At 47.9% G+C, this 22819-nt stretch overlaps 1 protein-coding gene across 4 annotated transcripts; it reads right to left on the reverse strand.

Moving 5' to 3' along the window:
• Positions 1-867: 867 nt before the first annotated feature.
• BID (BH3 interacting domain death agonist) lies at positions 868-22070 on the reverse strand. Of its 4 annotated transcripts, none has more exons than XM_051785009.1 (7): positions 21982-22070; positions 9028-9144; positions 8007-8075; positions 6649-6901; positions 5221-5366; positions 3361-3564; positions 868-2128 (listed from the first exon to the last, which is right to left on the reverse strand). In XM_051785009.1, exons 3-7 carry the CDS (start codon positions 8013-8015, stop codon positions 2117-2119), a joined length of 624 nt encoding a protein of 207 aa, XP_051640969.1. In that variant the 5' UTR covers positions 8016-8075; positions 9028-9144; positions 21982-22070; the 3' UTR covers positions 868-2116. The 4 variants fall into 4 exon arrangements, with proteins under 4 accessions (XP_051640969.1, XP_051640971.1, XP_051640972.1 ...); XM_051785011.1 differs by having other exon boundaries at positions 9028-9139; positions 21978-22015; XM_051785012.1 differs by lacking the exon at positions 21982-22070 and adding an exon at positions 21143-21869 and having other exon boundaries at positions 9028-9139.
• Between the last annotated feature and the right edge of the window lie 749 nt (positions 22071-22819).

Raw genomic sequence — 22819 nt, forward strand, 5'->3', positions numbered from 1 at the left:
GGGGGTGTTTATAAAATTTAAGCCACCACTACTTGATTCCAGCAGATTGAGCTCTCATGCCCAGAGGAGCAGGGAATTCAGTTTGTGTCTGACAGAGTGAACTCTCCTGCCCAGTCCTTGGCTGGGGAATGGCACCAGCTCAGAGGGGTCAGCTGCAGTGTAAAGTCCAGGGGAACCACAAACACATCATTACCCAGATCCACTTCCTTAAGTTAAATAACTTATCACTTTTTTTTCCTACTTAGAGCTGACCCTCTCTTGGTCTCTTGGGTAGGTGACTTGCTTCCTCCAAGCCAGAGGTCTATGGTCATGCTGTAGAAGTGGGGGAGCTCCTGTTGGCTTCCAGTGGAAGCTGCCTTTGATCTCCCTGCAGTATCTGCAGGGGAGGGAAGGAACACTATCAATGTGGACAGAACAAGCTACAGAGGATGCTTCTTACTGCTATACCTTTAGGGGGTCTGTCCCCATTTTTAACTTGCAGTATAAGCAGTATAAGCAGCTTATACTTGCAGTATAAGCTTTTATTCAAACTCAAGACCAAAAGAATGCCACTTGATTTGTTAAGTAGCAAAGACTAATGGGACTTGATTTGTTAAGTAGCAAAGACTAATGGGACTGACTAAAGCTGCATGTTAGGGGATATCTTCTACTAGGCTTCTGCTGGGTGTAAGCAAATAGTGACAGACTTGCAGGGATTTCGGATTCTGTTCTCAAGAGGCCTGCCTGGGGGAAGAGACCCTGACTGGTCCTCAAGTCACCCATTATCCCAGGAACTCGTCATACTGTTCCTTCTAATATGCAAGTGCAGCCCTCTTGGGGAAAACTGTCTAAAGCTTCTTGTGCCATTTGGTTAATAAAAGTGTTTCCACCTTTAAAAGAAAGTTCTTCCCAGCTTCATTGTTCTATAGTCAGTTGAAGTGAAGGGGTATGTACATTTTTTCCCTCTGCTAATGGGACACTGCTGTAAGATCCATGCCCCCAGGTTGCACTTTAATAAATGGTACAGTTTTCAAGAACAATGCGTAGACTACTTCTGTGCTTCCCCCTCTCCCTGTTTTAGTGCAGGCACCAAAAGAAAAGATGCTTTTACTTACATAAAATTTGCTCATGCGAGGCACAAGGACAGGACCAGAGTGTCTCTACTGCTGCCAGCTGCATCTTAAGCCTTGGTAAATCAGAGGAATGCCACGAGTACTTGAACAAAAAATTGACAGCACCAAAAAAATCCAGGTGGAAATTGAAATTGTTACGAGCCATAGTGCCACGAGAAATGACATTTTTATTTAAGAAAGCCCATAAAATATTTACAAACTTTCAAAACTCATGAGGCAGCTGGATCACAGGTGACGCGTTTGCCACCTCGTGTGATTATGTGTCGAACAACCTGAGTCCAAGTTTGTTGAACCTGAGATGTGATTACTAGATATATCACTTTTTCTCAAGCATATCCAGGTTGCATTATCAAAAAAACTTGCCCTGTGCCTACTCCTGCCTTTTTCTTTACAGTTACTCCATCAGTTTTGTTTTTCAAACAAACACAGGTGGATGGTGATTGATACTAAAGTATCTTTACCAGGCCAAACACCCCTCCGTCCTTCAGGGCTCTGTTGTCTCTTGCTGCCAGCTCCCCATCAAGGTAGGCCTGATTCCCACCCACCCCACAGATGACTTGTGATCTGTACTGATCAACCATCCATTTCACAGCCTGAGGCCTTCCAGGGAGCAGCACTCAGCACGGCTCAGCTGCAAGAGCAGGGCTGGCAAGCGAATAACTAAAGCAAAATGCTGCAGCTGATTAGAAAAAACACTGAGGGTGCAGGCCCTGCCCCCACTGGGCCTCTGAAGGTATAAGCCAGGGTCTGCACAAACTCTGCTATTGCTAAAAAAAAAAAAAAACTGAAAAAAAATCCTAAAATTATAAAGGGCAAGCACTTCTCCCTGCAGGTACTGGCAGAGCTGTGCTAATCTACAAAAACCTATCTATGGAGCTCTGCCATCCCTTTCACAGCTGTGGGAGATACTGAGACACTTCCACAGTATCTCAGAAGTTAAAAAGCAAACACCAAGAAAAGTTGTCTTCTAGAATCCGTGTTCTCCACGTGGAGGGCAGGAGAGCTCACTCACCCAGCTGGAGGGAGAGAAACAGAACGGGCATTAACAGCAGCAGAGCCACCCCCCGCGGCAAGCCCCGAGCCCACCCAGCCCAGGAGCCCGGCAGCTCCCGGGGGCCTCTGGGCGTCCCCAGTGCCGCGAACCGCGCCCCGACACTGCCACCTGCCGAGCTCCGCGGCTGCCATCACCCCCTTCCCGTGCAGCGGCAGGGAGGCATCCCGGGGGAACAGTGTGGGACAGCCCCTGGCGCCCGGCTCCAGCCCGCTCCTGATGGCACCTCCTGGGGTGGGATAACCAGCAGCTGCTCAGTGCTCGGAGCCAGCTGGGGCAGCAGGAAGGGCCTGTCCCACACGAGTGACCCATTTCTGGGATAACTCAGCGCTCTGGAGCCAAACTGAGTGAAGGGAAGGGCAGTGCCAAGTGACATTGCACAGTGACACTGTTCCCTGCTGCCTGGCAGGGAACAGGGTGCTGAGTCCTGGGACACAGGGTGAGCCCAGCCCCTCTGCAGGTGGCTGCCAGTGCTGCCCATGGCAAGGCTGCAGCACAGGGGTGTCCCACGGACCTGCAGCTCCCCACAGCTGTGTCACCACTGTGTCTCAGAGTGGCAGGATCACAGCTCTGACCACTCAGACTCATTCTTGGGTACTGCCACATCTCACTACATGTGTGTGTCCTCTCCCCTTCCCAGACAACTGAAGCCCTGGCCTCTACCCCACCTTGCCCATGAGCTGCACAGAATCCACCTATGCTGAAGCTCCAACAGTGAACAAAACCAGATCTGACCATTTCTCATTGTTGCTCTCCTAGGGTTGTTTCTCAGGGACAATCCCTTTCCCCTTCCAGTTCTGCCAAGCTCTGGGGAGCCAAGGAAGTCAAGAGCAGAGAGCTCAGGATCAAGACATTCAGGATATACAGCCATCAGAGCTCAGGTCAGGCTTTTAGGGCACGATTAACCCCAGTCTTACTGGCACAGCTCCCTGAAGAGACTGCAGGGAGGAGAGGAGCAGTCACAGCTCTCTGTTCCCTGGCTACTGTCAGAAGGGGGCAAGCAGAAGCTGTGACCCCCCTCAAGCACACCGATCTTTAGAGACTGACGTTTCCTCCTGACTTCCAGAGCACTTCAGGGAGCCCAGCACACCACAGGCAGTTCAGAGCTAGGCCACCCCTCTGGGAATAACCCAGGCCAGCCAGGAGGGCAGCAGAGAGGCCGGCTGTGATCGCACCGAGCTGTTTGACAGCACTCACCATTCCATCAATGTAGTTGTGGAACTGCTGGTTCATGAAGTCCACAGTGACGCTGAAGGCACGGTGTAGAAGGGAGGGCACTGTATTCACAATTTTCTTAGTCAAGACCATTGCTAGCACCAACATGACCCTCTCCTGTTCCATGTCTGCGGGGATGGCTTGTGCAAGCTCTCTCACTACCCTTGACATGTGCCGCATTATCTCCTGTATGGAGGGAGGAGAGGGATCTCAGTGCAACAGCTGGGGGAGAAAGGGGTCTCAGCACAGCCTGCCAGGACTGCTGGTAACTGATGTGCTTCTTTCAGCATCCACAGGATGTCCCTCCCCTTCCTCCCAGGCAGGGCAGCCTGCCTGCTACATACCCTGAATGACAGCAAGGATCACTCTCTCTGAGCTCAGCTGCTCACCCAAGATAAAACAAAAGGGAGGCAGCACACCACCACGGGAAAATTTAGACAGCACCTTACACACTTAGGATGCAACAGCCCCCTCCTCCCTAGGGTTTGTACTAAGCCTGTCAAGTCCTGAAATGGTAAAGGAATTCTGGGGCTCCCAGGAAAGGACAATCCACCCAGCGTAGATCTGGGGTACAAGCTTAGATAGGGACTGGAAAAAGGCAGAGGAAGTTTCACAGAAAAGCCTTCACATAAGGAAGAGCTAGTGAAGGTGTCCAAGCCTTGCTCCCAAGGTCAGTGGAAGATCAGTTTTCCCAAGACAGAACAATATGCACACACTAAGCTATATTACTAATGTGAAAAAACAAGGTCAGCAACTAGGTTTATATCTCAGTCTTATCAAAGACTAAAAGGTTAGGCAATAAATTTGAAGATCTGAAACGTAACTGGGTGGAGAGCAAGGCAGCAGGAATGAGGAATGGTCAGACTTTGCTGGAATCTGTGTAGTGATAAACCCTAGTAGAAAACCCCACATCACAAAAAAACCAACCAAACAAAAGGATTGGTTAAAGTTATTAAATCCTGACTTTTTGGCAAGAAGGTGGGTCCGCAGTTCTACATTGGCTTGTAGAGCATAGAAAACTTCATCACAGACAGAGAAAGCCAAACAAGCCAGAAAGCCACAGTTACCTTGAAGATGCCAAGAAGGCTCTGTGGAAGCAAACTATGGCCCTTGGTCCAGATGTGGAACTAATCCTTAGACATCCTTCTTTTTTCCTTTTTAACACAAGAGACTTTCAACTCTATTTCCCTTGCAGAGCAGCAAGGCATGTTAGATGCTGGGCCAACTGCATCAAAGAGGGAGAGGCCACCTGGAGAGGCCACCCCAGCAGGTCACCCATCCAGGCCAAAACCCACTGCTACTCCCAGCACTGAGCAGTTATGGCACTAAAAAAGGGTCTCATGACTTGCTGTCTCTTCAGTGTTCAGTAACAAGCACAAGTCAAGCTTCTGGCACTAACCTGCTTGTTTTACCCACATGACAATCAGCAGGCACACAGGACTTGGCACCAAAGTCCAAAGATCTTAAGGACAAATACTAAGCCTTAACCAGACAGTTAATTTTCAAAGGTAAGTCACTGGGCCAACAGAACAAGGACAAAATGCCTCTGAAAGTCAGTCCTTTTCCACAACTACCCACAGCTGTAATTACAGCATCTGCAGAAAGGAGATGAGCCCAAGGAACCAAATTTACACAGTAACTTCTGCCACAGGCTACAGAATCACCTCTAACAAATCTCCAAATGTAAGTGTTTGGGTTGAATTTTAAGATGGCAAGAATTAAATCAGCAAAATAGCAAAGATACAGAAGAGATTGTCTCAAGCTTGCTGTTTTCAAAGTCACAGCAGGAAGGACGCACAACATTCAAAAGGGGAACTGCTAGCCAGGTGGCTTTTCACTCACCTCTCTGGAGAGATTCTCATTCAGAAAGTGCTGCACTAGATCATTTACTACATTTCCTTGGACATCTTTGTCCAGCTTGTCTCCAATCTCAGCGAGCTGAGCAGCGATGATCCGGATAACGTCTTCGTTTGTTGGAGCGTCAGCCTCTGCCAACACGGAGCAGGATTTAGTCCACAGGCTGCAGCCAGACCAGGTTCAGTGCAGGTAAACTGACCCACAGCATTTTGCTCATCTCCATTAGCAACCACCTTCTCATGGTGTATTCATGACAGCTCTAAACACAACTCCTTTACGTGAACCCAAGTTGCTTCACAGAGACAGTGCACAAACAGGTTTTTTATCTATGGTTTAGATAAAGTGCAGCCAAAAAAAATCACTACAGGGGATATTAGAACATCTCCATCCAAAATCTCAACAGAACAGCAACGGCTACATCCTATCCAGAGAGGAGAATTGAAAAACTGTGCATGACCTTAAAAGTCTTTTCCACCCTAAATGATCCTAGGATTTATTGAAGTGACTGTTGTCATGACTTGTCTCTTAAGCACCATCTAAAATGGAGCATCTCATGGAACAGTTTGAGTTGGGAGGGACCTTGAAAGGCCATCTTGTCCAAACCCCCTGAAATGAGCAGGGACATCTTCAATGAGATTGGGTTCCTCAGAGCCCCAGCCAGCCTTAAAAGTTTCCAGGGATGGGGCATCCACCACTGCCAGTGGGCAGCCCGTGCCAGTGTTTCTCCACCCTTGTTGTAAAAATCTTCCTTATATCTAGTGTGAATCTGCCCTATTTCAGTTTAAAACCATTACACCTTGTTCAATCTCCTTCAGGCAAAGCTTCCCACAGTCACTTCTGGCATGAGACCTACACAAATTTGTACAAGGGGGGTCTATTTACTGCAGCACTTCCTCCTCACCCTGGTTGAGGTCAATGTGCCAGCTGGCACACCCTGGGCAAAGGGCAGTAGCCACCCTGCAGATGGCTAGTGAAGCAGGAAAAGGACCAGAAACCTTTTGAGTGAGGAACAGTTTCCACCACAGTGGTGGAGCAGAAAGGGATTCACCCAGTACCAGAACACGATTTGTTCCAAGATCCCAGCCCCAGTCACTGCCTGAGGAGCAGCACGTGGCCCAATTAACTGCTTTTATATCACATTCCTTGAGGACAGCTATCATGAGAACCAGCTTTGTGCCCTTGTCCCGTGTGCTGCAGACAAAACCCTGGGGTTATGGGTGCTCTAGAAATCCATGGACAGATAAAGTCTGTCTTATCCCCAAGTGCTAAACTCCCAACCGACAGCCACACTGTGAAGTTTCTCAGTGGAGAAAACACTACTCCCTCTGAAACAGTCAACAGCCAAGACAGGAAAGGGGGAAAGAAAAACACCACATTCAGACAGACATTTGGGATGTAGGAATGCACACTCACCTAGCTCTCCGTTCTCCAGGTGGCCGCTCCGGTTGCCGTCACACTGGAGTTCAGAGTCATCGTCAGGTCCTTGGCTCCGGGGCACAAGCCACCCTCGGTAATGCACAGTCCTCCCCTGGTAACCATCAATCCCCCCTTGGCGACGAGGCACAATCGGCCCTTGGTCAGACACAGGTGCCAGGGACCACAGCTGCTCTTTGAACTGGCAGTCAGAGGATGCCTCCAGGAAGGTGTACAGCAGGGCATGCTCCATCTGGAGAGAGCCGTTGATCGGAAATGTTAGGAAATCACTGTCAAGCCCGTGTCCCGCTCAAAAGCTCTGCACATACGCTGTTTTCCAACCCTGAGCACGTCTCTGTGGCCTCCTTTGGGCATCCTGAGTAGCATTAGCAAGATTTCAGCAAATGCATGCTAACTCCTGGATGTGTACCCCCACTGAACTGTCCCATAGTGAATGACAGACAGCTCTGCTCTTACCAACTGGTGGTGGAAGAGCCAGCTCACCTTCTCCTCACACTCCCAGCTGTGGCAGTGACAGCAACCCTGATCTGAGCTCCTCCTCTGAAACACAAGTGTATGCAGCAAAAACCATCCACTTCCCCCACTCAGACATCTCTGTTTGGAAGGATTTTACCCCTCTCTTTGGGCACTGGGCATTGTACTTCCTGTGCATAAAGAAGGCAGCAGCTCCCCACTTCAATGTAATCAGAGCAGAGCAGTAACAAGGTGGGAAACAGAGATAGCAGATAGCATAAGCCTGCAAAAAACCCCAAGGTTCACATTTCTTCTCCCCCTTCAAAGGAACCTCAAGTAGCTCCATAATAAACCTGTTCAGCTCCTCGTGCAGAGCCAAGCAAACTTTCTATCACACTGTGTTTAAAAGGCTTGTGGGAGGGCAGAGCAGAGGGTTAGAAATGTATCCTAATACAAGCTGGGGTGGGGGAGGATGACAAGACATTTCAGTAACAGTTCAATGTAGTTAATCAGATTTAAGTGTGAAAAATAGCACCTTCATAATTGTGTTTAAGGTTGCACAAAACAATGCAATAAATTGATCACAGTGCTGCGCCTATTAATTTGATTTATTAGTTTTAGCAGTTTGTAGCGTTATCAATAAACATTGTAGTCTCTTACACAGCTACATCTCCAGCCTGCAGTTTCAAGGGGGAGTGCCACAGAGAGATAATAAGGAAGCAGCTTGCAAACTACACAGTTCCATCCACTCCTCTGTGTTCAGAGCAGTGTCAGGGCCCCTGCAGGAACTCTGAGAAACATGAGAAGGACATGAGCCAACACTCGTGCACAAGAGAACCACTGGTCACTGCAAACAGCTGACTTCAGCCATGCTTGACTCTAACCTGTTGCATGATTGATTGAGAGACAGAGCAGCTCCTGTCACCCTCTGCTTCAGACCAGAACTCCTTGTCCTACAAAAGAGTAAGAAGAGTGTGAAAGAAAAAAAAATAATTCCATAAATCCACATCTTGCAGCAGTGTTCGTATATCTGGCCATGTCTCGCAGAAAATGACCTTTTCAGTGATGCACATCCATATTTCTGGAAAGCTGGCAGTCATGAAAAAGGGCTGAGAAATCCACAGCTGCCTCAGTGAGAAGGGCATGTGAATGTGAGTAAGGGGCATGAAACTCCTTCCTGCCACAGACACGTGCCAGACACTGGAGTGACATAACCTACAAGTGAGGCTTTAAAGCCAAGGTGGTGCTGGGGAGGAGAGGGACAACCCTCACACAGTGCCAGAGGCTGGAATGGAGAGCAGTGTTACCAGAGAGGAATTTGAGCACCTACTGAGAGCAGGTGAGCTGCTTGGCTCTGTGCACAGCACAGTCTGTAGTGAAACACCCAGCTGACAGCACTGCACACCTGCAGGGTCTCAAGTGTGCCTCCCCCTGCCCCCCGTGCCAGAGATACATGTGGATACTCAGGCTCCTTTCAGTACCTCCCACCAAATGCCAAAAATGGGGGGAAAGCACTAAGGAGCCCAGACAGATGGCCTGCTAACCTGGGCTAGTGATGGATGATCCCGTTTCACAGTAACAACCCCTTGTAATTGTGTTTTAAATAACTAAGTGTGCTGGTGGAGAAGAAGGAGGAAGTGAAAGCAGAAATTAATTCAACCTCTGAAGCAAACCACAGTAATATTTCAAGAGACCTGCCCAACTTTTTAAAGGCTCTTAAAAGTCCAAGGGCAAAACACAATCTCAGATACATTTAAAACACACAATAGCCCACAGGCACTGTATTAACCATGAGCCCTTCTTTTCAGAGTTGTTATGTCAGACTAATGGCTAAAGCACAGGCTTAAGCCTTTGCTGCTTTCTATTTCCCTCTGTTCCATTCAAACCCCCACTGCTGCTACTCACCTCTACCCTAAAGAGTGCTGGCTGGGGAGAGAGTGCAGTCCCCTCTGTCCTCTTCTCTGGGACGTGACAGAGTTCTGAAACAGGTCAGAAGTGACCCTTCTCCTGGGTTTGACTTTGCTGGAGGAGAGACAGACATTAATTCAGGTTAGAGAACTGGAAACAGAACTCTGGGATGAAGAGGAAAGTGGGGATTTAGCACAAAGTCTGTGGCAGGACTTTGGCTTTGTGCAAACTCCTCAGGAATTATCCACACCAGCAATATTTTTGTAGGTTAGGTAAAGCCTCAGCTTGCACATATTCTGGTTTTATAGATAACATTTATTTTCAATTCAAAGTAATTCAGACCAAAACCAAGGTGTCCGTGTTACAACTGGCAAACAGTGGATATCCTCTGCTATTAACTCCTCTTGAGTTAAACACTACTTCCTGAAGCATCATGGCTTAGACCACAGGAAGCCTGAAGTAGTACCAAGCCTCCTCTGCCCACATCCCATTTGCTTGGAAAACCCCATCCATCACAGCAATATCAGCACTGCCATCCCCACCCAGCTGTAGCCTGTGCCAAAAGCTTCCTGTGGCACCACAGCAGGACTCCACAGCTGATCAGACAAACCCATGCTGGCTAATTTGGGCTGGGAGCACAAATATAAACTGAAGAGAGCTGCCCATCTTTTCAAGAAGCTGCACCACCCTCTGATCACACCACCCTCTGTTGTGGAGGGGTAGATGTTCTCCCAGGCTTCTGGCAGAAGTGATGCAACACAAGCCACTCCAGCTGCAAGCTGCACATAAATGGCCAGATGTGCTGGTGAGGCTGCCTGACTGACCAGCACCAATGAGATCCCTCACTCACCAAAGCCCTACAGCCAGAGCTCTCCCCGCCAAACGCAGCCCAACGGTGCTGGGGTGACCTACTTTTTCTCATTGTTGAGAATTCCTGTAAATTGCTGGAGGGAGAGCTGAGTGAGCATCGACAGATGGTGATAAATGGACTAAATAAAATATCATCCTATAGAGGGACCAATGTAAGCTTTTCTTACAGCAAGAGGACGGAATAGAAATTGAAGTCAAGATGCTTCCTTGGGGGTTTGCCACCTGACACATCTTTCCAAGGCAAGCTCAGAATGTGGCTTTAACACCCAGATCCCCTACATTTTTTTTTCACACTGTTTCATACTGGCAGGAAACTCATTTGGTTCAGTCTGAACACCCATGGGAAGAGGCCACCAAAAGGAGACACACTATTGTCTTTTCCCACTCCCTACTTTAAAAGAAGAGGCACGGACCGCTCCAGTCTGGGAAGGAAAAGCAGCACACTGCTCCATTCCCAAAGCAGAAAATACAAGTCAAACAAAGCAGCACAGGTTTATTCTGGGCATGCCCACAAAGCCAGGCCCAGAAAGGCGGGGAACAGCAGCTTGGCACGAGCCTCTGCACCATCCACACCAGCTCACTTTACTGATAAGAAGCTGCAAGAGGAGCTCAAGCCCGGGCATGTTCCACACATCAATTCCTGGAAGTGTGCAGGAAAGGTGCCTGTCTGCCTCTACAGATTCAAATACTGTGTTTTGAAAGCACTTATGATTTGCAGAAAGAGGCAGATGCTCACATGCTGGTTAGAGCAAAAAAAAAAGTCCTCCCTGAGTGCTGGGTGCCCTGCACAGGTAGAACACCTTGACAAGACCTCAGTGCAGGGAGGAGAGACCTACAACGTGTGTGGTTCTTCCCTCCCCTCAGGGATCATCTCAGCTCCGGGCAAAGTCCACAGAAATAGAGACATTAAAAAAAAGTCACCCATAGTAGTTGCAAACTGGAGTTTTGTCCTCTCCTGCACATGAGCAGAAGTAAAACAAAAAAAAGAACAATGAAAAATTCCACCACACTCCAAAGTACTTGTATGGGAAAAAAATGAGACAAGGAAGCTTGAATATGGTAATTTCATGAACTGAATTTCCTAAATCAAAGACTGACCACCCAGGCAGTCAAAGCCCCTGAAGGGTTCCTGCCCTGGGCTAGCAAAGTTCTGCTTGGGTGGCCAGAGAGGAGGAAAAAGGATTTCTCCCACACCACAAAATGGCTTCCTATTACTGCAATCCAGGGCCAATTATTTTTTATTTAATTAATTACTAATTCCACAAGCCTCAAGTTTTACATAATTACTTTGAATCAACATAAAGGGCTTGGATAGTCTCAGTGTTCCTCCTGAGAAGTCAAATTCCTTAATGGAATCTCAAAAAAAACCCCCAAAAACCCATGGACCCCTAAAGAGCAAACGCCAAACAGTCAAATGCAATCATGTTGATGCCACCTGAAGATTTTAATCATTAAGACTTTGGAAGCCTGGTAGTTTTAGATCCAGCCTAAGACCATTTCTGGTGGATGGAAAAAGGTTTCTTTATACTGGGTAAAAGGAATCTTTAGCTGAAGAATGAGAAAAGATGGATAAAGGCTACAAACCCCATCTGCATTCACATTCAGAATAAAACTAGATTATTTGCTAAGGCTGCTTTAGGGCTGCTGAAAGCCTGGAAATGAAATTTCACAAAATTTAATTGAAATACCAATTAATTTTAATACATTATTCATTTTCTCACTTTCAATTCACTCATTAGACAAATGAGCTTTATGTGTTAACAGCTGCCTCTGAGAAACCACTAGATGCCTTGAATAGATTCAACAGATAAGATTACAACCATTTTTTTTGGACCAGTTCTTTATCTCTTACTCAGAAAAAAAATGAAGGGGGTACTGCAAACACAAGTTTAGGACCCTTAAATCAGTTCTACAGAGTCAGTGTAGGGATGTTCATTCCAATTCAACATTGTATTGGGATGCAGGAGACTGGAGAGGCATTTGTGAATTAAATATAATTACAGTCAGAGAAGCACATCCACCAGCCACTTGTCAGCACAGAAGGACAGACCTCCTTCCACCCACACACATGCCAGTTTTCACAAGTGAATCCCATGGATGCTTCCCACAAATCAAGTCTCCAAGGCTTCCCCCAAGGCAACCACGACTCTTTAGATGGGGCTGAGTACACCCTCAGTACATACTGCCCTCCAACAACACAGGTCGTTCAAGTTTGGTGTCCCACCTTCTGTTTCTCCCTCTCATCCCCAAATTATCCTTATATCATCCTTTAAATCTCACAAGGAACTCACCAGAGCAACTGTTCCCATCTGCAGCCCACCAGTGAGGGGGTGGCAAGAGCAGGCAGGACCAGAAGCCCCTGACTCTGGGCTTTAAGGAGAGACAGAACTGCAATTTTGCAGGGCAGAGGAAAGGGAGAGGCAGGACTGCAAGACAATTTCCTCTCTTCCACACCTGCATCTTCTCCTACATCAGGCAGTGAGGGCTAAGCCAAGGGAAAAGCCTTGTATGCTGTACAGCACTTCTCCCACAGCCCTTGCTGATGGTGCCTTGCCACCCTGGGGAAAGAGGCAGCACTGGCCATCGTCGTGCTGGACAGAGACCACACTCGGTGCTCTCTGCCATAACCACGGCCACGGACATCTCAAGGGCAAGCACTGCAAGCACTCACTTCATCTTCCCAGGTGGGAAGCTACACATGGAAACAGCAGAGCTGCAAAGCAGGCAAAGTGTCACCTGCTCTAAACCCAGTGAGGGGTTCTGCTGCTCTCAGGCACCGCAGGCGTGTCAGCAGCAGCTTCCTGCTGGCTGCAAGGATCGGCAGGGAGTGTGTGGGGGGACACTCAACAGCTCTCAGGGCTGCCAGAACAGGAGTAGGTCCCAGAATCCCTACAGCAACACTGCTAAGCCACCCTACAAATCAGCTTTCATCTCTTCTCCACGCTTCTGCTACATCTTCAAGACAGCTCAGAAAAGAATCCACCCCACAAATAATGTCTCTGCTTGCCATCACTTCCCCTCAGACCCTTGGCCTCTCCTCACAGCTCAGCCTGAGAGTTACTATTCTCAGCTGTATCAGACACTGTCTGGTTATGAAAACATTCTCTTTCCTGCAGAAAAGCCACAGCCTGTAGGACTGTCTCCTTTAACAACTTGTCTGGATTCCAAGACACCTCCCTTACAAACACCTGGACAGTCACATTATCAACTCAAAGGATCAATTGTGTGAGTTGTCAAGATACTTATCTTTCTGTCTCACATTAGAGTTAGGAGTGAATTTAAGTCTTTGAAGCAGAAACTGCAAAAAACCATCAGTCATTGAGGAGTCAAAAACTTCCATACTGTGTACTGGTTTCCCTGTCTGGCAGCTGAAAGATAAGAACTGTGGTTTTAGCAGTCAGGATGACATCATTGTTAGAAGAAATGGAACAGTGCCTGTTTGTCCCTTCCTGGACCTGGTGGCTCTTACCTGTCTTGTAGGCAAACATTTCATTGCTGAGCTACAGAGCAAGGCATCACTTTACAGGCAGGGAAATGGAGTACTTGATATGTCCTGACATTTTAAACCCACACACCAAGCCATAACCACTCAATTTCACTGTCTTCAAGAAAACTTGCCACAGGCACAACTACTTTACTTAACCAGCTATTCCTGGAAAATAAGGAAGAGAAACAGCATCACAGACACATGAAGTTCTTTATTTGAGGATATTCCAAGCTGTGCCACTGTTGTCCGTAGCACCAAAGGAATCCCTGTCACCCTACAATGCTCACTTTCTAGCCCATAAACCCACCAAGAACTAAACATCCCAATTACCAGATAACCAGAGCTTTTCCTCATATTTCCCTAGCTATGGAAGATGCCAGATTACTCCCACAGTTGCTGCACACACACTTCAGACCTTGCAAGGAGATAGAGAGAGAGACAGAACCGACAGCAAAAGGGAAGATATCTCAGTGGTGTGCAAAACAGTGCTGAGATTAATAAATAGAGTGTTATGATAACCACAGAAAACCTGTTCCTTTCACTACTTACCCTGCAGTACATGCCACCCTGTAACAGTGCTTGTCTCATCTGAGACCCACTGCATTCCTAAAGTTGAATTTGCTTCTAGGCTTTGGAAAGAGAAGCAGGGTGGTGGGGGAACAGAGACATTGCAATGTATTAGCCAGGTGAAGGATGGGCAGAACAGGACCCTCTGGACATCTCTGGATGCACATACACATGCTGCTGTGAAACCAAAGGGATGGTTTGGTACTGCCTGGTTAATACCAGAGCTATTGGCTTGGAGGGTCTTAGGACTTTCTCCACCATAGGGAACACTGCTTCCGAACTAGAGGTATTTTCTGTCCATTTGCCTCCGAGGGAGGATACAACATCAACAGCTTATTTTGGAAGCGGCAAAACTGACAAGCCATGAGCAGAACACCTGGAGATGCCAGGAGCTCAGTGGGCCAGAGCAGGACAGACTTCATCCCTCAGTCACTCATGATTTGTTTGCTAGACTCTCAGGAAAGATACCCTGTTTGTCAGGGATCACAAGACTACGTAAAATCCAACCAGAACAACCTCTCCCTGCTACTCCCAAGCAGTACTGCCCCTTACTTGAGGCTTTCAGCTTTTGTTTCTATTCATTTCAGCTTCAAATTATACTCCTTTAAGATGCAAATAATGCTATTACAAATCACTCCAGCGAGGGAAAACAAAACCCACCACCAACACAAAGCAGTTTACCCTTAACACCTTTGATGTAAAAATACACTGAAACATGCTGAATATACTTTCTACTCCGAACAGTTTCAGTGCTTATTTATCTTCCAGTATTGGGTGGCGCCAAAACTCTAAATGGAACACAAAGACACGACACCAATAGATGCTTGTCCAACTACTTCCTTAGCTGGGGCATTTTTATCTTTGCTTCTTTATGCTGTTTAAGTGCAGAGTGAACATCTCAGCCTGGACACTAAGTACTCTCAGATGTATATTTTGATTTGGAAATACCTTGCACACTTTGTTTGATGGGGCTTTATTTTCCTCTTTGAGGAATTCTCCAATTCAGAAAACTAAATTTGAGATTACAGTAAAATGAAGGTGTCAGTTTGCCCTTCTGTTATAGATTTATTTCAGTTCCTGAAGGTCTATTGCCATTTCATGAATTGCAGAAATGTTCTAGTTATCTGGGCAGTACTTCGACTTCTCAGGAAGAAAAACGTCCAACTACCTCATCAACCACTGTTTTCATTCGGCTTGGAATGCTCTGTTGCTCAGCTCCTGGGCAGCACATGAATGAATAAGAAGGAACAGTGCCATTTTACTAATTCTCTTAAAAAAAAAAAAAAAAAAGAGGTAGGCAGGAGCTTTTGATCGCTGTGGTTTCTGTATCAGATCAGTGACAGGAGCGGCATGACAACACTGTTTATTCTTAAGAAGGCAGCCTTCAGGCACAGCTGGGCTTAAACTGAGTCAGCAGGAAGCCTGCAGCTCAAACTGCCCCAAAGCCTGGAGCTGGGATTTGAATTCAGCTAACTGGAGTCAGACCCAAATGGAATTTGCACATCTCCATGTTTTGGGCATGGCTGTGACTAAGACAAAGGGGCAGAACTTGCATCTTGACTATTACAGTGCAGGTGGTTTCTTTAGTTCTCACTGAGCTGAATTTTTCCCCTCTGGTGTTGAGCAAAGTAACTCCAGACAGGTGAGCCCAGCCTGCATTTCACTTCCTTGTTAAGGTTAAGAAAATACTTTTACACTTCCTAAGGACCTGGCAGGAGGAAGCAGAGCAAACCCTGATGAAAAGGCACTCTCACACTCGAGACTGTTGGTCTTTACAGGGTTAGCTTCGTCTTCGAAAGTGTAACTATTCCAGCCCAGCAGCTGCAACACACCCCAGCAACAGTCACAGGGCATACTGAAGCAGTTCTGTTTGTTTCTCAGAAATGACTGGAAAAGAGGAAGGACTGAAGAATCACAGTTCCAGTCTTTTGACATCAGAAAGGAAGGACAAACAGTCTGAGAGCAGGGAGCTTCTCAGTAATGCTGGTGAGTGGTGAGCATCGGGACAAACTGAGGTCATCACAGGGGATGTCCAAGTGACAGTGTCCACTCAGAGAAATGCAAGACTTGCCTCTGGATTTAGAAGACGCCCCTGCTGGGCCACGGCCATTGGACCCTTGCACTGTGGCGTTCTTTTACAGTTGAGCACTGGCAAAGTGATCAGTTCCTGCAGCAGTCTCTCATCACTTGGCAGTAGTGCCTCTGACAGATGCAGGTGCCCCTTGGACAGGCTCTGCCAGCCAAAAGGCCTCAGAAAGTGGGACTGGATACAATAACTGCCATGCCACCTAGAGGACAAAAGAATCCTCTTTATTTTAGTTTTAACACATATACTACTGTTATGTGCCAGCACGAGCACAGATTTGTCAGTAAATCAGGAACACCACTTCATATTGCAACTTCGATGCATTTCACATCTGATACCAACAGCAAAGAGGAATGTAAATCTGTCTTTCCTTTGCCTAACTGGCAAGTTAGATAAGCAAAGTAAGAACCATCAAAAGTAATAAAAAAAATAAATCAAGAAGAGAGCTCTATGGGCACAGGTGGCCACTAACAGTAGCATTCTCTCTGCCCTTGGTTATCTTCAGGTCATATGACCAGACAAGAAGTACTTTTCCAGACTCATAAGTACCAGGAATATCTGCACTGCTTTCTGAAACAAACAGCAGCTATAAAGATGCTTCAATGTGAAGTTTAAATACTGGATCAGCATGGGTCATCAGAGAACAGCACTTGGTAAGCTCCCTGCTTAGTTAAAACAAGGATGCTGGTGCAACAGCCAGGAGGGCACTCACGGAGCCACTAAGCAACATCTCAGTGCACTGGACAACTTACTTTCAAGGGAAATTTTTCTCACTGGTACTCCCTGGAATGATTTTAGTGGAGTCTGTTCACCTAATCAGACTCTGAACATTCACCACAAAAAATACCCCCAAACAAACGACTTCAAGTATTTATGGAAGATGGGATACAAAGGCAAATCTTCACAGCTGCATGCTTATGTGCTCTGAAAGCATACACAACCCTGTCTCAATATTTGACAGCTTTTCCAAAACATGAAAATGAATTTTAAATTGGCTCCCTTGCTCCTAAACATCAAGCGTATCACAGATATAAACATCTCTTACGTTCCTCACTTTTATGAAAAAACCACATACCAGCACAAACAGCCAGAGAGACAATCCCCAGAGGCAAAGCCTGACACTGGTCCTTTGACTACACTCTCCCACTGTGCTGCACTGCAACCTCCCACTCCACCACCATAATTAAATTCAAGAAGTCAGTAAAAACAAAAAAAAATAAAAAATCAAGATAATCTTGAAGGAATCTCTTATGACAGGAGCCCAGACACCCTCAAGAACCTTAAAGAGGAAGTTGTGCATCAAATCAGGCAGCCACAAATGACGGTAACTCAAACTGGCACTCATAACCCTGACCAAAGCCTTTTGACAGCAGCACCTCAAACACTGCGAGCATAAAAGAAAGCATTACCTCTCTTAAACACCTTTAATAGAAATACGAAGCTAAGGAAATACACTCTTTCAAAGAAACACTGCAGGAGCAGTGTTTCTCTGTGCCAGCAGAGTTGCAGAGCAGTTGCCTCCAGAAGCACACATTTCCTAGTGCCAGATAAACAGGAGATGCCTCAGCACGCTGCTTCTTCCACTGAACAGCTACAGCTGTAGGTCTAAAAACACAGTGACAAAGTGTCTTTTTTTTTCCCTGGGAGAAAACACATGACTGTGCATGAAGTAGCACAAAACCATTTCACTTTCAGTTCTAACTTGGGAGGAAACACAGGTTGATGTTGAAACACAGGAAGAGAAGATAAAACCGAAACACAGCAAGTAGCTGATCTAAGTGGATTTGTTTCGTGTGGCTGTCAGTCTAAAGGCGTTACAGTAATTACACCAAACTACCAGAAGTTACACTGACCAAGGAACCTATTTGCTCCTTTAAGGGACAGAAGAAAAGATCCCAATATGGAGAGACCTGGGCATTGCCCATTCCATAAACAGCAGCAAGAGCATACTAGGAACTGGCCAAAGGTCGCAGTGTTTTATCAGGAAATACAGCAGGTTTGCAGACACTTAAAAATTCAACATCAGTGTGTGCCATGATTGCACACACAGTCCAACTCCCCTGCTCGTACTCTAGTGAAGCTGAATAAAAGCTCTGAAATTTTAAAGGAAAGTGGTGAGCAGGAGGAGGAGTTTAAAGCCACAATGACACTGTCCTCTCTTGTGAGAAAGGGCAGCATTCCGAGGATGCATTAAGGTGTACAGGCCTTTCCTCATGTTTGTCAGCAAGAACAGTCCAATCAAAGCCTGTCATGGCCAGGAAGCACCTCCATGCAGTGCCACTGGGATGCAAAGAGACAGGGAAACCAGCAGACTGGATGGAGAACAGAAGCCACTTAATGCCCAAGGCAGTGCTAACAAAACTCCCAGCCATGGGGCTACTGGAGGGGAGGGGACTGAAGAATTCTTGGAGCAGCTGTTGCCAAGAAGGGTGTGAAAGAGACAACACACCCCTGCGCTCTACACTGAGCAATTCCTTCAAAAAAGCACGGAGAAGGCAATCTGTGCCATCATATCCAGGTGCAAGGAGGTGCCTAATGCATACCACTGGCAGCTAGAGTCCTGTTCACTTCCCAGGATAGATGGGATAACAGCAGGGTGTCAGGACATGGTTCACTAAAGATGTCTGGTACAAATCAAGGCAATCACAGAAGCTTAACAGATTGCTTTCAAAACCTAAAGAATGAAATTGGACACTGTGTGACTCAACATGCCTTTTTACCTTTTACTGCTCCTTTTCTATATCCTTCTTATCTACTCTGGGTCAAAAAAAAATCAGACTTGTAAAATCTCTGGGGCAGGGACCATCTATGCACAATCTGTAATCACCACTGATGAGTTTTAACTAAAGTTGAACTCAGCCCCCTGCAACCTCCTCCAACCCCAAGACAAGCCATCCAAAACTAACAGGGGCTCAGTTTTCAAGAGTTTTGCACCTTTGGTCGTGAGTTCCACTCGCTAATTAGAAATATTTGCATGTACCTGGCTTTGCACACCACACAGATATGGAGATAATTCCAGCCCCCAAAACTCCGTAAAATCTGCCACAGACAAAAAGCCACAGCATACCATGAAAAACACAGAGGAAGGCTTTTTGCAGAAAAACCCCAAAACCAGAATTGATAGTAAATTCTGCTCTTTCACTGGTCGAGGAACTGCTGACTGGTAAAAATGAAACCTGTTCCAGCAGAGAAACTGCAAATCAGGCTGGCTCCCTACCCCCCTTCGACTTGGTAGTTCATACCCAGAGGTCAAAGGAGCTGCTTTATCAAGGAGCCAACACCTCGTAGCTGCTCCTCCAGCAGTCCTTGCATCAGGTATATAAACCTGATATACAGTCTCTTCTCCCCCTTTTGATGAAGCATAAGGCAAGCGATGACTTCCAAGCACCAGGCTGCTCCAGGAAGGTCTCCAGAGGTGACAGTCACTAGATTTATGTGTCTGCCTGCTTCCAGTCTAAACACTTTCATTCTATTACAGAAAAAAAAATAAAAATCTGTTTGATCTGTCAGCTCCTCAGACTACTGCTGAGTGTGGATGACTCCTGTCATCCTGTTACACAGGAAACACAAAATATCCGGAAACAACATGGTATAACATGACCCCAGGTGAGAGTGCTCAGTGAATACACACACGCCCCAATCTTCCCAATTATATATCACAGCTCTTACTGTTTTGGGAGCTAACAGAAATAAAAAGCCACACTGTGCACCTTTACAAGGCCCTCACATTACCCAGAGGTGTAGCATCCCGGTGCTGGGTACAGACATGCCCAATTCCCCGGAGCACAGACTCCAGGTTTGCACAGGCAGCCCTGGTGGAGTGTTGCACATTGTTCTGCTGCGAGAAACCGAGCTGAACTCACAGCCTCAACTGGCCTAATCTGATTTTGAGAAACTGGGAGGGCAGAAACCCAACAAAACCACCTAACCAAGAATCAGTCATATTTTTTCTTCATAAATTCAGCAAATGTCACCCGATGCAAACAAGAAGGCGCTGCCAAATCAGAAGGGGGGATTTTCACACCCACCCTTTTTGGTGTGAGGCAGCCTGTCCACAAGGTCTGCAATCACCTGTTACACTCTGCACATGCACAACAGAAATGCTTTGTAATGACAGACAAGAAACCTAGAAGGGAAGACAGGAAACTGGGTTGCAGAAATCCAAGCAAATTCTAGCAGAGTGCTAGAATGCCTTTTTTTATACAATGCATTCCCCCAGGGTTTTTGTGAAACACCACAGGCACAGAGGAGACCACAGGGAATAGATGTTGCAAAGCTTTATCCTAAAGAAGACTCTGAACTCTAAACTTATGTAAAGAAGTTACAAAGGAGTGGAAAAAAAAAAAACCACACAGAAAACCCCCTTCTTTTTAAACAACACTTTCTCAGATATGTTATGCTTCCACAGGCAGGTGAAAACAGTTTCATTCTGATTAGCGACAGAAAGTTATAACACAACACCAACCAATCTTCCCCACAAGTGGACTTTTTGCAAAAGTCCTTCACGAAAAAAACCAAAACAAAAACCTTAAAAATTATTTCCTGTTGGGGAACCACTTTGCTCCTTCCTCCACCAAACATTTTAACGGTTATGAAAAGATAACAAGTGTCCGACAGCAAGATTTTGGCCCAGATGCCCCAAGAAACATCAAGAAAAACCTCACAGCTTCTGGAATAAGCCTGGACTTTCTGAACTAAGACTTCGGTGATTTAAATAACTCTGAGGTCCTGTACTTTTTTTTTTTTTTAAGCTACAAAATATTGTGCTTTAAAAAAAAAAAAAGACAAGAAGCCCCCCAAACCCATCAGTTTGAGAGCCACTGTCACCCCAAGTTACAGACCATCACCAGACCATGTGCACTACAGAAACACCCTCCTAAGGAAGGGGTGCCGCTCACTTTGTTGCTTCCCACTTCGCACGCCGCCCAGCCTCCAGCTCCAGCCTTCCGTCACCCTGGATCGAACGTGCGGTTGGGTCACGGGAACGTGAGCGCTCCTCTCAGGAAACAAAGGGACAGCCGAAGGCGCTCACCACCTCGACAGGCGGCCAGACACCTACAGCCCCGGGGAAGGCACCGGAGAAAAGCACACACCGAACTGACTCACCCGTATCAACTACCAGCTTTTCCTGCAAGTTTTAGAGCTATTATTAGAAATCCTTTCTTGCCTCGCTTTCTCGCTGTTGCTGCCACTCCCACATCCCTCTTGCTGGAAGGCTGAGGCAAGCGCGGGTCCCTCTGGAGTTGCCGCTACAGGATTAACTCCTTCCTCTTCCCTGCCCAGCAAAAGCCCCTCCAGTGCGAAAACTCTCACCGGGGACTGAGGGCGATGTGTAGGACTTTACCACGTAGTCCAAAGGCAAGAGGGAGCTTTCTATGGTTTACGAGATAGCCCCCGAGCGGGAGGGAGGGCAGAAGCGGGGACGGGGGTGCAGAGAGCGGCTCGATCCCGGCGGGAGAAGCACAGAGGGGCTAGAGGCGACAGCAGAGCCGAGGGTCGCTCCCAGCACGGGCGGAGGGACGGGCGGGACAGCGACACGGCCATCGGAGACCGAGCGGGAAACGTGGCAAAGGGAGAAAAAACCGCGCCGATAAGCGCCAGGCCAGACTCGGCGGGCAAGAAGAAAAAGGGAGAACGGCAGAGGAGTTCAGGGGAAACGGGGGGCAGAGGAGTTTCCAGCATCCGCAAGGGAAAGGAGAAGGCGCGCACGGGGTCCCTTCGCCCCGCAGGCCGGGGGGCTGCGAGAGGCAGCGGGGAGCGCCCGCCCCGGCGCTGATGCCCCGCGGCCCGGGCGGCGGCGGGCCCGGCCCCCGACCCGACCGGCGGCCCTTCCCGGGCGCGGCCGCACCGACCTCTCGGGAGGAGGGAACCAGGCGGCGGCCGATGCTCACCCCGCCGCACGCAGGTATCCCCGCCGCGGGCAGGCGCGGGCCGTACTCACCGGGAGCGGGGCAGGAGCGCTCGGCGGCGGCGGCGCCTCCTCTCCCGGTATTTGAGAGGCTCCGCTCCGGCCCCGCCCCGCGGGCCCCGCCAACGGCCGCGCGCGCCCGGGCCGTGAGGGCTCCGCGCCGGGAGCGCTCCGGGACCGCCCCCGGAGCCCGCGGTCCGGCCGGGCGGGGATCCCCGGCCCCGGCACAGCCCCCGGCCCCGGCACAGCCCCCCACCCGCACAGGGATCCGCTGGGGCGGGGGGCAGCGCAGCCGCGGAGTTCTGATGGGTCCCCACCTTGTGCTGCTGCTTGGCCGAAGTCTCCTCGTCTATGCCCCATCTATAGCCACTCCCCTCCCTGACAAATGAATTTAAATTTTCGTTTGATGTCGTTTTATGGGCTTAATATCACAGAATCGATCAGGCTGGAAAAGACTTCTGAGGCCACCGAGTCCAACCCGTGACCGAACACCACGGTGTCAACCAGACCATGGCACTGAGTGCCACGTCCAGCCTTTCCTAAACACCTCCAGGGACGGTGGCTCCACCACCTCCCTGGGCAGCCCATTCCAATGTCTAATCACCCTTTCTGTGTAAAAAACTTTTCCTAATGTCCAACCTAAACCTCCCCTGGTGCATCTAAAGTCTATGTGCTCTCATTCAGTCACCGCTTGCTTGGGAGAAGAGGCCAACCCCCGTCTGGCTACAACCTCCTTCCAGGTGTAGTAATATAGTCCCATTTAACTAATATAGTACTACTTAAACTAATTTGTATTTAATACAGCCTTACACTTTAACACAGTTCCGTTTAAAGCAATGCTTACCTGGTATTCAGTGCAGGTTTCCTCCCT

Source organism: Manacus candei, unplaced genomic scaffold (genome assembly GCF_025592945.1).
Source record: "Manacus candei isolate 608988 ecotype Guabito, Panama unplaced genomic scaffold, ASM2559294v1 h1tg000018l, whole genome shotgun sequence".
Lineage (NCBI taxonomy): Eukaryota > Metazoa > Chordata > Aves > Passeriformes > Pipridae > Manacus > Manacus candei.